This window comes from Leptodactylus fuscus, chromosome 6, assembly GCF_031893055.1.
Source record: "Leptodactylus fuscus isolate aLepFus1 chromosome 6, aLepFus1.hap2, whole genome shotgun sequence".
NCBI lineage: Eukaryota > Metazoa > Chordata > Amphibia > Anura > Leptodactylidae > Leptodactylus > Leptodactylus fuscus.
In genome coordinates this window covers 69709290-69724196 of record NC_134270.1, presented here as the reverse complement: position 1 = coordinate 69724196, position 14907 = coordinate 69709290, and the positions used below count along the sequence as shown (strand labels likewise).

Sequence of the window (14907 nt, the reverse complement as noted above, 5' to 3'; positions counted from 1 at the left end):
ACTGCAGCCTTTCAGTGCTGGAGTCCTGGGTTCGAATCCTGCCAGGAACAACATCTGCAAGGAGTTTGTATGTTCTCCTTGTGTTTGCATGGATTTCCTCCCATTCTACAAAGACATACTGATAGGAAAAAAAAAAAACCCTGATCACTAACATCAGTTAGTGTCCATTAATGTCTTATGATAGATGTCTGTGTTTTGTTTTTTTTTCTCTTTTTAAAGAATGCTATCAGAACGGACATCCAATGCTAGTGTGAACATGCCCCTTACAAAGATGGGCCTGATGCGCACAGCTATCTTACATCACCCATACCACACATCACGGTATCTCTCATTTTGCATTCACACATATAGAATTTTTTTGTTAGATTAGGAACACATTAGTCAGGAAGAAAATTGAGGCACGTTACTGTAGTACATTGTCATAGAGGCTCGGTGAAATATGGTTCTGCCACGTAGACAAAGGACTACCATCGTTTTCATTAGATTCCTTCTATATATAAACTGGAAATCGCTTTTAATGATAGATATTTTATTGAAGGATCCATGGTGGACAGAAGGAAGGCACATATTGGATTGAATAATGTACTGTAAATGGGGTGCTCAATTCTATATTATGGAGTAAACCTATCGGGGTCAGTACAGAGATAACTCTAGCAGTGTTGTATAAAAGCCATCAGTCCGTCTTGTACTTCCAGCATAACAGAAACTAAGGCGATCAATAGGTTGTGCCCCAAAATGGGTGAGTGGAATAGTACTGTATACATCTGGCCGGAACAGAAGCGTTGGGTTTCTACTTGCCACATTCCTAGGGATTTTTGCTACAGTTAGATGGAAACTGTTAGCTTGTGGTGGATCAATTATTTTCAGACCTTTACTGCGGAAACTTTGGTTTAGCGTGCTTACAAAACTCTTTAACGCTGGAACGGGCGCAGGTTCCATATAGAGCACACGTGAATGAAAGTCCTTCAGTCCTTCAAAGCTTAAGATAAGGCTTGGAGGGAGAATACGTTGAATTTCACTTCTTAGTTCTTGAAGCACTGTGTAGGCAACCTCAATATCTTCTGGAGATTCCAAATGCAAAAGGCACAAAGTTAAGTGAAGTTCCTTCAATGGGATAAAAAATTCAGACATATCTGGGTTCTGCTTCTGGAGAGTATTTTGTACTTCCTTCACCGAATGTCTCACATCTTCACTGCTGACATGGACTGCTATAAAATGTGTAGGCCTAATTTTTTTATCATCTTCTTGACCTAAAGAATTACAATTCTCTTCAAGACCTTCTTCTTTATCAATGGCCATTTCTTCCTGCTGTTGTCTGTTTTCTTCCAGATTGTGTTTTTCTTTTTGTTTCAATGTTTCATACTGATCAATAACCTCTAAGATTGTCAGCCCACTTCCTGTGGAGCCAAAGATGTTGTCTGTACGACTAGCCTTGTCCCAAACAACCAAATCTTGATATTTGAAATACTGGATGCGATGTTTGGGTATTGCAAGAACATCGACCCCTGTCGATGCTAAATCTTCCCAACAGAAAGCAGAAAAAGGTTTTTCAATTGTTCCCAAGAATCTATCGAGATAACCAACTTTAAAATGTTCTTTTGGCAAGTGTGTGTCCCATTGAATGCGGGAGATGACATCACTGGCTGTCTTCATTGGAGGCTTTTTCCCCCTCGGATTAGATGTTTGGTCCCCTTTGCCTTTATTAGGGTGAATAGCTGCTGCAGGTATTCCACCATGGGAGTTTCTACATTTATCACCAAACCTGCAGCGTCCTAAGAGAAAAAATTGGCATATCGTAGCCTCAGGGGTCACCTCCAACCCCTCTGATGTTATACCTCCTCTACTGTCTGAGGCCGCTTCTTCTCGGTTGGCCTCACTTTCCACATTTGTAGAATCCTTCTTGGTGTCACCATCATGGTCTATGTTCTCCATGATATGATTACTGTGGGAAGACAAAACATAAAGTAATGGAAAGAACCAAAGATGACAGTATGTGTTATGAGTAAATGCATGCAGCGCTATAAGTTTGCATCTTCCTGCGCACTAACCCCCCCAGCAGGCGTAACCAGTAAGTCACTTCTCTAGATGCTTTGTCCTCTGTTTTTTCCACACTACCATGCACATCGAATTACTGTTGTTCCTACCGCTGTTGCGCCTGCCTGTAAGACAGGTGAACACTCCTTTTCTCCTGCCTAAAAGGCAAGTGAGCATGTCAGTAAACCTTACCCAGTCTGTTCCATGTGTTAGCTGAAGTTACCAGCCTGCACATTATACTGAGAGGGACTCTTAGCAATACAGTTATCTATGCAGCTAGGAGCAGTGCTGTAACTAGGAATGGCGGGGCTTTTGATGTGGGCCCCCTAACTTGCCCCTTCCTACCAATCCCCGAAGACCTCGACCGACTGACCCTCCACACACACACATTCCTGCGCACTCTATTATGCCGCATAGTGGCCCCTGCATACAGTATTATGCCCCATTGTGGCACCTGCACACAGTATTATGCACCATTGTGGCCCCTGCACACAGTATTATACCCCATAATGAACACCTATGAACAATTATTATACTCTGGGGTCTGAAAAGACCCTCGAGTATAATAGTGTTTGTGGGGTCCGTGGCGTCACTTACCGATCCCGGACCCTGCCAAAATTGGTAAGTAAATAGGGCCCGTTACAGGTTGGAGTAACTCCAGCCGGTAATGGCCTATTAAGAAAAAAAAAAACGCGGCTGTCGCCGGGCCCCTAATGTCCCGGGCCCTGTGGCAGCTGCTACTCCGGTAGTTACGCCACTGGCTAGGAGTCACATAATGTCCCATAGTATAACCAGTATGGGACTGTATGTTGCTGGGCGGCAGGGTCACCTGTCTATGCATCTCACTTCCTATCTTGCTAGAATCCAGCTAGGTTGTTTCTGTGTACGGTGTTTGACCTCGTCTTGTTCCCTTTGTCCCCCGGCTTCTGACTACCTTTTACCGACTCCATCCTGTTCCTCCACATTGAACCTGTGCTGCCAGCCCAGACCTCCTGCTAGTTTATTCTCTTTGCATCTATGCTGTCAGCCCTGACCTTGTCCAATATTTAGTCTTTGCTTTTGCTTGACCCATAGTCCCTGACCTCTTTCGTTAGGTGTCACCAACACCGGGACCACTTCAAGAGGTAGCAACCTGGTGGACACTCATGATTGTTAAAGGGTGAAGACCAGGGAAGCCACTTAGAAAATGTCCTTGGTGGTGTAGTTCAATATAAGCCAGTGTCATTTTTTTGTGTCCTGCCTTGACTAGGACCTGAGGGGGGCATTGCATAACCCAAGCATTTAAAGAATACCAACTGAGGATCTGTGTGCCATTCTCTGCCACTGGTGCTGGAACTAGGTCTATCATAGATATGTTTAGTCTGACCTTAACTTAGCAATACTATTAGCAGTTCTATGTCACATGCTGTCGCCTAAAATATTGTCATTGCCATAAACAGAACTTTAACATAAAAGCAAGTTTGTGTCAGTCTCAGAACAAAGCAGCGTTCCTGCTTACACGGGTTGGGCTCAGTTCACACTAATCCTGCTTCTCCAGGCTACCGCTGTCACCCATTCCACTATCTTTCGGGAACAAGCCCAGGTTTTGTCACAGTCACTGCACTCATAGGTAACCACACTGGTCACATTAGAGTTACCCACCAAACTTCTGAGAGATGTAAAAAAAACTCCTAATAAAGTATCAGGGAACGTAAGATGTGTGAAAAACCCATGATCCATGGCGCAGCTAATAGGCGAGGCCTGAAGAAGATCATCGCACCGCCTCTCATCCAGAACAAGAAGTTGTGCAACACCAATTAAAGCGACAGTAGCATACAATATACTCGGTTGTCAGAACTTACCGTATAATACTAGGCGAATACTTTATTATACAAAGAAACGTACACAACAGTATACAACACTAACTTGTGTCTCATCAGTAAAGTGTAGCAGACTAGACAATAACAAAACTGATGAGACGCCATGGTGGTGGAAATACTGAAGAAAACCATCAAAAATACAAATATAAGTAACAAATACAATCTACCCGGAAGTCAGTATCTACTAAAGAGTATGTGGTCAGCAACACGGACAGCCGAGCCATAGCTATTCCCATCAATACTCACACAAGTGTCACTCGGCCGCCTGTCCTCGCCTTCTGACCGGGCACCGCGCACTGTGGGACAAGTAGTCACGTACGTGACTCACCTGGACGTGACGTCATTGTCTGTGGTTACTACAAACATGTCACATAACAGATAGGAAGCGCCCTGGTCACATGTCACATGTCTGAGCGGAGTCATAGAGATGAACGTGCTGATAGAGCGGCGTTTCGCGCAAGGTTTTCTGGGATTAATGCTGTGCAAACTTCCACCACATGGGGGCGGACTTGTCATGTAAGTGTAAGTGAGCAGCCGAGAAGCCTTCCATCTCAGACTACAGTATTTTACTTGGCATTTTTCTAAAACTGCTTGGAGTTTTTTGTTATTGAAAATCTGACAGAAAATACTAAGCAATGTGCCATTGATGAGAATGGAAGGTATTACTAAATGCTTCTGTCCAGACACCTACTATTCATGTTGGGGATATCGCTGATATTCTGAGGTATATGCGTGTATCGCCCCATTGCTGATATTCTGAGGTATATGCGTGTATCGCCCCATTGCTGATATTCTGAGGTATATGCATGTATCGCCCCATTGCTGATATTCTGAGGTATATGCGTGTATCGCCCCATTGCTGATATTCTGAGGTATATGCGTGTATCGCCCTATTGCTGATATTCTGAGGTATATGCGTGTATCGCCCCATTGCTGATATTCTGAGGTATATGCGTGTATCGCCCCATTGCTGATATTCTGAGGTATATGCGTGTATCGCCCCATTGCTGATATTCTGAGGTATATGCGTGTATCGCCCCATTGCTGATATTCTGAGGTATATGCGTGTATCGCCCCATTGCTGATATTCTGAGGTATATGCGTGTATCGCCCCATTGCTGATATTCTGAAGTATATGCGTGTATCGCCCCATTGCTGATATTCTGAGGTATATGCGTGTATCGCCCCATTGCTGATATTCTGAGGTATATGCCTGTATCGCCCCATTGCTGATATTCTGAGGTATATGCCTGTATCGCCCAATTGCTGATATTCTGAGGTATATGCCTGTATCGCCCCATTGCTGATATTCTGAGGTATATGCGTGTATCGCCCAATTGCTGATATTCTGAGGTATATGCGTGTATCGCCCCATTGCTGATATTCTGAGGTATATGCGTGTATCGCCCCATTGCTGATATTCTGAGGTATATGCGTGTATCGCCCCATTGCTGATATTCTGAGGTATATGCGTGTATCGCCCCATTGCTGATGCGACCTCAAAATCCTGGCCAAAAACCCCCGTGTGAACTTACTCTTATACTTCTACCTTCTGCTCAAACCACTCCTAGCTTTGGCTCAAAAATCTGCAACAAAATACGCGGCGTTTCTGCAATGTGGGGCCTCAGCCTAATGGAGTGTTTTAAGGCTCCGTTCCCACGGAGTGACGCACCGCGCATTCAGACACGTAAACACGTGTCAGAGTGTGAGTGCTCAAAACAGATCCAATTCACTTCAATGTGTGCCGGCTCACACACGCTACACATTGAAATCAATGAGTTAAAAAGCCTCCCATTGATTTCAATGTGTAGCGCCCGTAAGCTAGCACACATTGAAGTGAATTGGATCTGTTTTGAGCACTCACACTCTGACACGTGTATATGTGTCTGAATGCATGGCGCGTTACTCCGTGCGAACGGAGCCTAAAAAATAATCATATACTCGTTATGTTATAGGACAACAATACCAGAACCCAATATTGTCATGTCAGCCCTTTACTACCAGTTTCGTCCAAGCCCCCTATGGGGAACACAACTAGCCCCCTTTCTTTGCAAATACTCCCCTCATAATACCATTCAGCAATTAACCTCTTCTTGCCCAGCACCATAATACTATGCAGGTTGTTCCCACGAGCCATGTATTATAAAGTATACAGTGATGTCATGACCACAGGAACTGCCTGCTCCATCGCTTGCAAGTTCCAGTGTCTCACAATAAAACTACACTAGTGTCTTACCAATAGGGTGTCAACAGGAGGCGCTGATGAGTGCAATTGCATCACATGAACAGGTATTTTCAGGCTAACAAGAGGTGGTGCTTGTCAATGCGATTCAACAAGACAGGACATCTAGAGCAGGGGTAGTCAACCTTCAGAACTGCAGCTGTTGTAAAACTACACAGTATTGTAAGCAGCCATTTTCTCGTGGACGGCAGCCATGCGCAGTCGGTTTGCCCGAGGTCTAGAAGTTACAAGCCACCGCTGGAAAAAGACTCTGTGAAGACCTCGTTCCAGAAGAAGATGGAGGCGGCGCTGGAGAGTTCTCTCGCAGCATTGGGGCCACCCCCAGTGCTGTTTGAGTGCTGGGACCTGCCCCCTGTGCTGTGAGAGAACTCATTTACATACCGACAAAAAATGGATTTTCAAGCAAACGATGGCGCAGAGAAGAATGTTAGGAGAAGAATATCCTTTCTTAAGGCTATTCCGACGTGTTAATGAGAAAAAATTGTGATTGAATGATCGGATCCCTTTAATCTCCTCTAGAATAAAGACGACTGATATGGTGTGCGAGAGATGCTGAGAGATTTAAAGGGTGAAAGTCAGCGGCATAAATCGCCATTCATCGGCTAAACATTGTTTACTTCGGTTCAGTTTGTGCTGTAGGGTTTTGTGCAGTGTGTTGTGAGGTTTGTTTAGGGCCGCACCTCTAATGAGGCGACCTGAGGCGGTCGCTTCGGGCGGCACACGGGAGGTGGGCGGCGCATGGGCGACTTTTTTCTTTTATTACTTTTTTTTTTTTTTTTACTTCGAACCAGCGCAGTAGAGCTGCTTCTCTCTGCGCTGGTTCAGACGTCTGCGTAGGCGGCATCACTAGGCCGCCTATGCACGCTGATACGTACTCAGACGTCTAGGTATCAGCGTGGGCGGCGTCATTACGTGATGACGCTCGCTGATACCTAGACGTCTGAGGACGTATCAGCGTGCGTAGGTGGCCTAGTGACGCCGCCTACGCAGACGTCAGCCTGCAGGAGAAGAGGATCGCGGAGGCGGCGGGAACAACAACAAGATCGGTAAGTATAAAACTTCTTTTTTTGTTTTATAATAGGCCGCTACCTGCTGGAGATACTCCAGCAGGTAGCGGCCTATTTACCAACCTCCCCAGACCTGCTCACTGCCGCCCCCGCTTCCGCTTGTACTATAGGCCGCGGAGGCCGGCAGTGAGTAGGCCCGGGCAGGCCGCGATCCCACTACCGCTATTATTATACTCGAGGGTCTTTTCAGACCTCCGAGTATAATAATCGGAGCCCCAGGGGAGCTGAGGGAACATAATAAACAATGTTACTCACCTCTCCGGGATCCGATGTTACTCCTAGCAGGCTTCGGGCCTATATGGTAATGCCCAGACGTCACGTGGTCTAGAATATTACCATATAGGCCCAAAGCCTTCCCTAGCAGTACCATATAGGCCCGAAGCCTGTGCTAGTAGTAATAGCATGTTACTGCTAACACAGGCTTTGGCCTGTATGGTACTGCTAGGGCAGGCTTTGGGCCTATATGGTAATATCCCAGACCACGTGACGTCTGGGCATTATCATATAGGCCCGAAGCCTGCTAGCATTAAAGAGGACCTTTCATGGGTTTGGGCACAGTCGGTGTTATATACCGCTGGAAAGCTGACAGTGCGCTGAATTCAGCGCACTGTTGGCTTTCCCGATCTGTGCCCTAGGTGAAGAGCTATTGGTGCCGGTACCGTAACTCTTCACAGTCAGAAGGGCGTTCCTGACAGTCTGTCAGGAATGTCCTTCTTCCCAGCAGCGCCGGCACCAATAGCTCTTCACCCGGGGCACAGATCGGGAAAGCCGACAGTGCACTGAATTCAGCGCACTGTCAGCTTTCCAGCAGTATATAGAACTGTCTTTGCCCAAACCCATGAAAGGTCCTCTTTAACATCGGGTCCCGGAGAGGTGAGTAACAGTGTTTATTATGTTCCCTCATCTCCCCTGGGGCTCCGATTATTATACTTGGGGGTCTGAAAAGACCCCTGAGTATAATAATAGTTCATGGGTGTGCAACTGTGGGGCATAATAGAGCTTGAAGGTTCCACTGTGGCCCCGTAACCTCTATTATGCCCCACAGCAGCCCCGCTGCAACCTCTATTGTGCCACTGTGGGGCATAATATAGGCTGCAGGGGCCGCTGTGGGAGAATTGAGGAGTCAAAGATGTCTATGTTTCAAACTTTACAGAGTCAAGTCACAGCTGAAAGAAGTGGTCATGGCAGTCCAAAGGGAAGAGACTGGAAATGTGGGGAGACGTCACCTGTGAGTATTACTGCATTGTATTTATTGTAATGGTCCCCCCCCCCCTGCTGCTAGATAGATAGATAGATAGATCAGTGGTGAACCTAGCCTCTCTGCTGTCTTTGGCTGACGATCAAAAGATGAACATCACCCCCCCCCCCTTCCCGGACGGGTGGGGGGGGCGTCTTTCGATCGTCCGCCTCAGGCAGCAGAGAGGCTAGGTTCACCACTGGGTTTGTTGTCCACTGATTGGCTATATATGTCTAGGCAGTCGGCATCTTAGGACATACAGATAGGTCCTTGCAGCTACAGGATCAAAGGATCCGCTGTCACAACAGGTTCTTACAGTCTTTGCCTTCTCGATTTCTGTATACACAGCTCTCAATGAATACTGTGTACACAACTATGGGAGCTGTCATGATGTGGCTCTCCTTCCAGCCTGCTGGACATGTATTATGCTGGGGCTGGGAAATGTATATATTGCTGGTCCTAAAGGATCCAGATGAGCACTTCAGTTCATATTCGGAGGCTATATTCCTACATTGTGACAGAATCGAAGGATGCAGTTAAAATAGAGTAAAATCTGAAGCTTGCTGAATTGCAGGAGCCAGTATACATCTCCCCTAAAACACCGTTCAATAGCTGAGTTTCTTCTGTGTGTGAGGAATAATGAGGAAAAGTTAAGGCAATATATACACAATAGTGCTAAAAAATGACTATGAAAAGCAAATGAAATCATTTGTTTTTAATGGTTGTTTTGCATCCATGCTCCACCTGTTTCATGGACCCCTTATAGGGTTTAATCTATTACGTGGTCCATGAAAAGGAGCAAAAATAAAACATGTCCTATATTTTGAAGGGAGTATTCATGGCCCGTTAAAAAAAACAGACATATGAATAGACTGGTAGCTACCATGGTTTTTAATCTGACGTTGGCATGAGGCCACTGTAGAGTTGGTTGACACCGCTCTAAGGCTACGGTAGGTTCGCACTTGTGCTGGGCTCTCTTTTGTTTGGTTACAGTTACAGTACTATAATGGGGTCTTCTTGGTGTCCATTGTAATAAAGTAATAGATTCTGGGGAAAATTGGTGTTGGGAAAAGTCCTGCACGGAGGACTTTTCTGTCCGCCTGTTTTATACTGATTTTCCGCAGAATCTGCGGCAGAGTCTTGCAGATGTGAACCGAGCCTGAGCTGAGCTTGAGCGTTTAGGTGGAGGTCAGAGACAGTAGCTATGTTGTTTGTATTGCAAATTATTACTTTTATTTAAGCTTTAACTTAAAGGGGTTATACAACTTTAAAAGCCTGCTGCAAATGTGGTAATAAAGAAAAGAAACCTTACCTATGTCTTCTGTCCTCTAGTAATCCAGCACTGGTGCACTGACAGACCTCATGGTTTACAAGCAGACAAAATGTGACTGCTGCAGCCAATGTAAGGTCACAGCAGGATACGGGAAAATTAGGGATGTCATTGTAAAAGAGGTAAGGTTTAAGCAATGAATGCATCTGCGACAGAGTAAATCCTATCTTCATCCAAAAAGTGACAGGGTTTATAGAAACCTGTTCAAAAGTGTGCATTCTCAGTCAGGTAATCCAAGGGTGGGGTTTGAGAGCCCAAATCTTTTATTGGGGATTTTCTGCACATTGGGCTACATGGCCACAGACTGGTCAGAGTGTCTATGCTGACCACTGTCTATCACTGAAAGCATCTATATAATAGGTATATGAGCATCAGTACTAGATCATGGGAGGTAGTGGCATGGTCTGATGAATCTATTACATCATGTGACTGGATATGTATGTGATGCTTACCTGAATAAGCGGAGACACTACGTTGCACTATGGGAAAAAGGGAAGCTGGCATATGCAGTGTGATGCTCTGGACAATCTCCTACTCATCTATCTGTCTATCTGTCTATCTGTCTATCTATCTATCTATCTATCTATCTATCTATCTATCTATCTATCCATCCATCCATCATCAGTTGCAAAGAAAATCATTCCCCTCAAAAATAAAATAACTTTAGGCTGAGTTTTGTTGGACCGGATTTTGAAGCGGAATCCACCTCAGAATCCGGCTCCAAAAAACACCTCCAATTGACTTCAATGGGAGCCATTCACTTCCTTTTTCCGCTAGTGTTATTTTGCCGCTTGCGGAAAAAAGAAGCGAGCTGCCCTTTGAGTAATATCACACTGGGTTTTTTGGACAGGATATTGACGCGGAGGCTGTCTCAGAATCCGTTCCAAAAAACGGCTAGCTGTGACTGGATGCTGGAGCAGTGCACCGGCATGCAGTCACAGCATTCCACTCGGGATTAGACCCAAATGAATGGGCCTAGTCGGGAGGAAGTGACGCGTCGCCGCGGATTCCACCGTGGAATCTGCGGCACGAAAGGGCAGCTCGCTTCTTTTTTCCGCAAGCGGCAAAAAATCCACTAGCAAAAAAAAAAAGTGAATGGTTCCCATTGAAGTCAATGGGAGGCGTTTTTTGGACCAGATTCTAAGTCAACCACGGGGTCAAAATCTGGTCCAAAAAAACCCGTGTGAACTCAGCCTTAGATGTGAAAGCCACATTAAACATAGCCATACCCTAAAGGATTGGGCCTATGGCTAAGTTCACACCTGTGCCTGCAAGCAGGACTTTTCTCTCCACATTCTTCAAGCAAGAACCCAGCAGACCCCATTATACTCTATGGAGTCCACTGGTTTCTGTGGGTAACCGTTTTTTATGCGAGTTAGGTTTCTGTTCTTCGGGTCCCCAAGCATAATGGAAACCTAGGCACAGGTATGAGCTTAGCGTATGTCAGCGTATCTCAACCATATTTCAATAAACCCAGGGGTTTCCTAGAAATCTAGAAGATATCAACAGCAAGTGTAGTAATAACTATGGGAACACGGATGTAGAGTGAGCTCAAGCATAACAAAACAAGAATACAATAATTTTTAAAATAAAGTGTGTTTTTCCCTTTTATTTCAAGTCAGTGTAAAATATGAGTTAGTGTTAAAATGTTCTAATTAAAAACTGATCCGTCTGTGGAGGAAAGAGTTCTGCAGCAGCAATGTCCTTGGTAAACTCTACAATTCATTCTATGGGTTCCTCACTTCACATCCACATCAAGCACACAGCACAATATGTACTGTTCATGCCCGCCAGTGTAAGAATCACGTCTCTACGTCCACTTGTCCAGTTCTCGGAGTATAGTAGGCCTTCTGTAGCCGATTTCCATTCCACCTGTTTACAACAACTGTTTCTCCTTCAAGAGTGAACATGTCTACCACTTAAGTTCTTCCATGTCCTTCAGAATATCCTATATAGACTCCCCTTGGTGCCCCCTTTGGAAGTCAATTGCAAGGTCCAATGCATGGTTAAAGAAATATGGAACAGATCTTGCTGGGTAAAAAGTACATGAACCAATACAAAAAATATAAAACTGAATGCAGGGGGAGAGTTCAGAGAAAATACCGTGGTAAACACAAGAGGGTAGGGGTTTAATACCAAGCACAGGAAAGCTGAAGGGGTTTAGCACCCAAGTCTCCTTGCCAAAAGAGGTTAAAGAGCAACAAGGCTCAGTCTTTATTTTTTTTGTCTCTGTTAGTTATCTTTATAGCTTGGAGATAAAGTGAGGATAGCAAAAGGAATCTTCTAAGATACAACTTCTGTCCGGCAATAAGTATCAGTCTCTTCTTGGGTTGCACTGATGAAGGATGTTCGCATGCTAGGAGAATACTGATAGAGTCCATGATAAACAGAAAGGAGGAGAGAAGAGGAAAAAAACAATTTTAGATTTTTCAGTCATTTCAAGCACAATATTTTTTTATGAATAGTTGAAGGTTCTCCTTTTAACTGGTCACTAACTTTTCAGACAACTAGTCTCATTTCATACAGCATGCGATTCGGGACCGAAAGTGGCTGCTTTCTACTTGAAAAACATCTCCTGCCACTAGGTGTCTCCATTCTGGATAATTTGCAGTTCACTCACTGTTCTTAGGTAAAGTTTGTCCATAGATACATTAGATAAGCAAAACAGAATCACAGTGAGTGAAGGGAGAGGTTATTTTTAGAGATGAGTGAACAGTAAAACATTCGGTATTTGTTTCAAATAGCCCCTCAATATTCGACTATTCGAACGAATATCGAACCCCATTATAGTCTATGGGGAAAAATGCTTGTTTCAGGGATTCCACTCTTCGACTCAGGAGAGTCACCAAGTCCACTATGACACCCAAGGAAATGATGCCAACACCCTGGAATGCAACTGGGACAGCAGGGGAAGCATGTCTGGGGGCATCTAACATGTCCAAGTCACTGTATTACGTCTGGATCCCTGTCAACTTGCGATATGCGGGAGCTGACTTTTTCCCATAGGAATGCATTGACCAGCGTTGATTGGCCGAATACCATACAGTCTAATATTGGACCAGGATGGAGACTGCTGTGGACCGATATTAGACTCCGCCTCCTCCAGCAGAACCAGCGTTGATTGGCCGAATGCTGTACTCTGTATGGCATTCAGCCAATCAACGCTGGTCAATGCATTCCTATGCCGAGATGTAGCAGAGCTGGTCGTGCACTCAGTCGGCTACACCGGAGATTCAGCCTAGCTGAGTGCACAGCCAGCATTGCTAAACCGGAGATGAAGCAGAGCTGGCCTTGCGCTCAGAGATGTAGCAGAGCTGAGTGTGCAGCAGGGCTCAGCGCACACTCAGCTCTGCTACATCTCTGATGCAGTAGAGCTGGGTGTGCAGCAGGGTTCAGCGCACACTCAACTCTGCTACATCTCCGATGTAGCAGTGCTGGCTGTGCGTTCAGCTCAACTGCATCTCCAGAGAGCCAGCACTGCTACATCTCAGCATAGGAATGCATTAACCAGCGTTGATTGGCCGAATGGCATACAGAGTACAGCATTCGGCCAATCAATGCTGGTTCTGCTGGAGGAGGCGGAGTCTAAGATCGGTCCACAGCAGTCTCCATTATGGTCCGATCTTGGACTCCGCCTCCTCACAGACGAGCCCCCGGCAGAACCAGCGTTGATTGGCCAAATGCTGTACTCTGTATGGCATTCAGCCAATCAACGTTGGTCAATGCATTCCAATGGGAAAAAGTTAACTTGTGCATATCGCAAGCTGACAGGGATCCTGACCAGATAGAGCCCCAAAGAGCTGGGTGAGTAACATTCCCACCTAAATAAAGGTAATCCCTAGCTAACCCTGCCAGTACATCTATCCCTGTCACACAGTTCCCAGTCTCAAATTAACCGAATGTTAAATCCACCATTCGTATAAATCCGAGGTCACCTGATTTAGCCAGCCAATTACTTTTTCCGATTTTTTTCGATGCTGTTGTCGTAGTTCCTGTCCCACCTCCCCTGCGCAGTTATTGGTGCAAAAAAAGCACCAGGGAAGGTGGGAGGGGATATGAATTTTTAGTGCGTTTGCCTCATGGTATTCAATTGGAATCGAATACCTCGAACGGTCTGATATTTGATCGAATGTCTATTCGATCGAACAGTGTTCGCTCATCTCTACTTATTTTCTCTCTTTACACAGTGAATACAGATGTGATGGTCTGATTCTATTCAGTATCCACACACGTCTAAAAACTGTTGCTCTGTGCAAAGGACTGAAAATTCTGCAAATCTTACAGCTTTAAAATGCAAAACAAAAGTCTTCTAAGCAAGAAAAATGTTGCCTGTTCTTCACATTGAAATGAATGGGAGGAAGATTTCAGGTGGAATTTGGAATTGATTTTGATGCATAATCTACCTTAAAATCAGCTCCAAATTCCTCTGTGTGAACATACTCTAAAGTTCCTGCCATTAGGTGTCATCCTTCTAGATAAGTTATAGTTCATTCCCTGTTGTTAGGCAAGGTTGATATATATTGAAACAACAGATAAGCAACACAGAATCACAGTGAGTTAAAGGGAGATGTTCTTTTCACTCTTCACATAGTGAATGCAGATGGGAGGGGATGATTCTCTTCAGTATCCAAACATATCTTCAAACTGTTGCTCTATGCAAAGGACTGAAAATTCTGCAAATCTCACAGGTTACAATGCAAGAGAACAGTCTTCTGTGTGCTTGTATCTACTTCTGGCTGCTTGTATGATTACTGATGGGATGTTATTTACAAACAGCAAGCAGCAGCTTTACTGTTTGTGCTTTACCTGCTTGCCTACATGTATATGCCCTGTACTTGCATGTTCATGGTGCTAGTATCTGATACAGTCCCTTTAATTTTAGTAGGACACCTAATAATAATTTTTCCCTTTAGTAAAGCTCCCATTATGCTAGTGATAAATATGGATCCTTGGCTAATATCATCTTGTAAAGTTGTATAAAGTTAATCCTTCACTGTAGGTATACAACGATTAATGTAGCTTCTTATTTAAGGTGGAATGCAACCTATTCTTAAAAAGGTATTCTAGTCAAAATTATTCATCACATTCCCACTGGATAGGTGCTAAACTGCAGACCATGTAGTCAGGGTCAGACTGGC

At 44.8% G+C, this 14907-nt stretch overlaps 2 protein-coding genes across 2 annotated transcripts in view; both read right to left on the bottom strand.

Annotated features, from left to right (window-relative positions):
- Window positions 1-543: 543 nt before the first annotated feature.
- On the bottom strand, window positions 544-4302 carry LENG9 (leukocyte receptor cluster member 9). The gene is made up of 2 exons (XM_075280172.1): window positions 4140-4302; window positions 544-1942 (listed from the first exon to the last, which is right to left on the bottom strand). Exon 2 carries the CDS (start codon window positions 1930-1932, stop codon window positions 634-636), a length of 1299 nt encoding a protein of 432 aa, XP_075136273.1. The 5' UTR covers window positions 1933-1942; window positions 4140-4302; the 3' UTR covers window positions 544-633.
- Window positions 4303-11355: 7053 nt separating this feature from the next.
- Window positions 11356-14907, bottom strand: part of TTYH1 (tweety family member 1) — a 151284-nt gene continuing 147732 nt past the window's right edge. Inside the window, exon 14 of the mRNA XM_075280197.1 lies at window positions 11356-12136. Within this exon, the coding sequence (XP_075136298.1) occupies window positions 12053-12136 (84 nt within the window). The 3' untranslated portion in view covers window positions 11356-12052. The remainder of the gene's footprint in view (window positions 12137-14907) is intronic.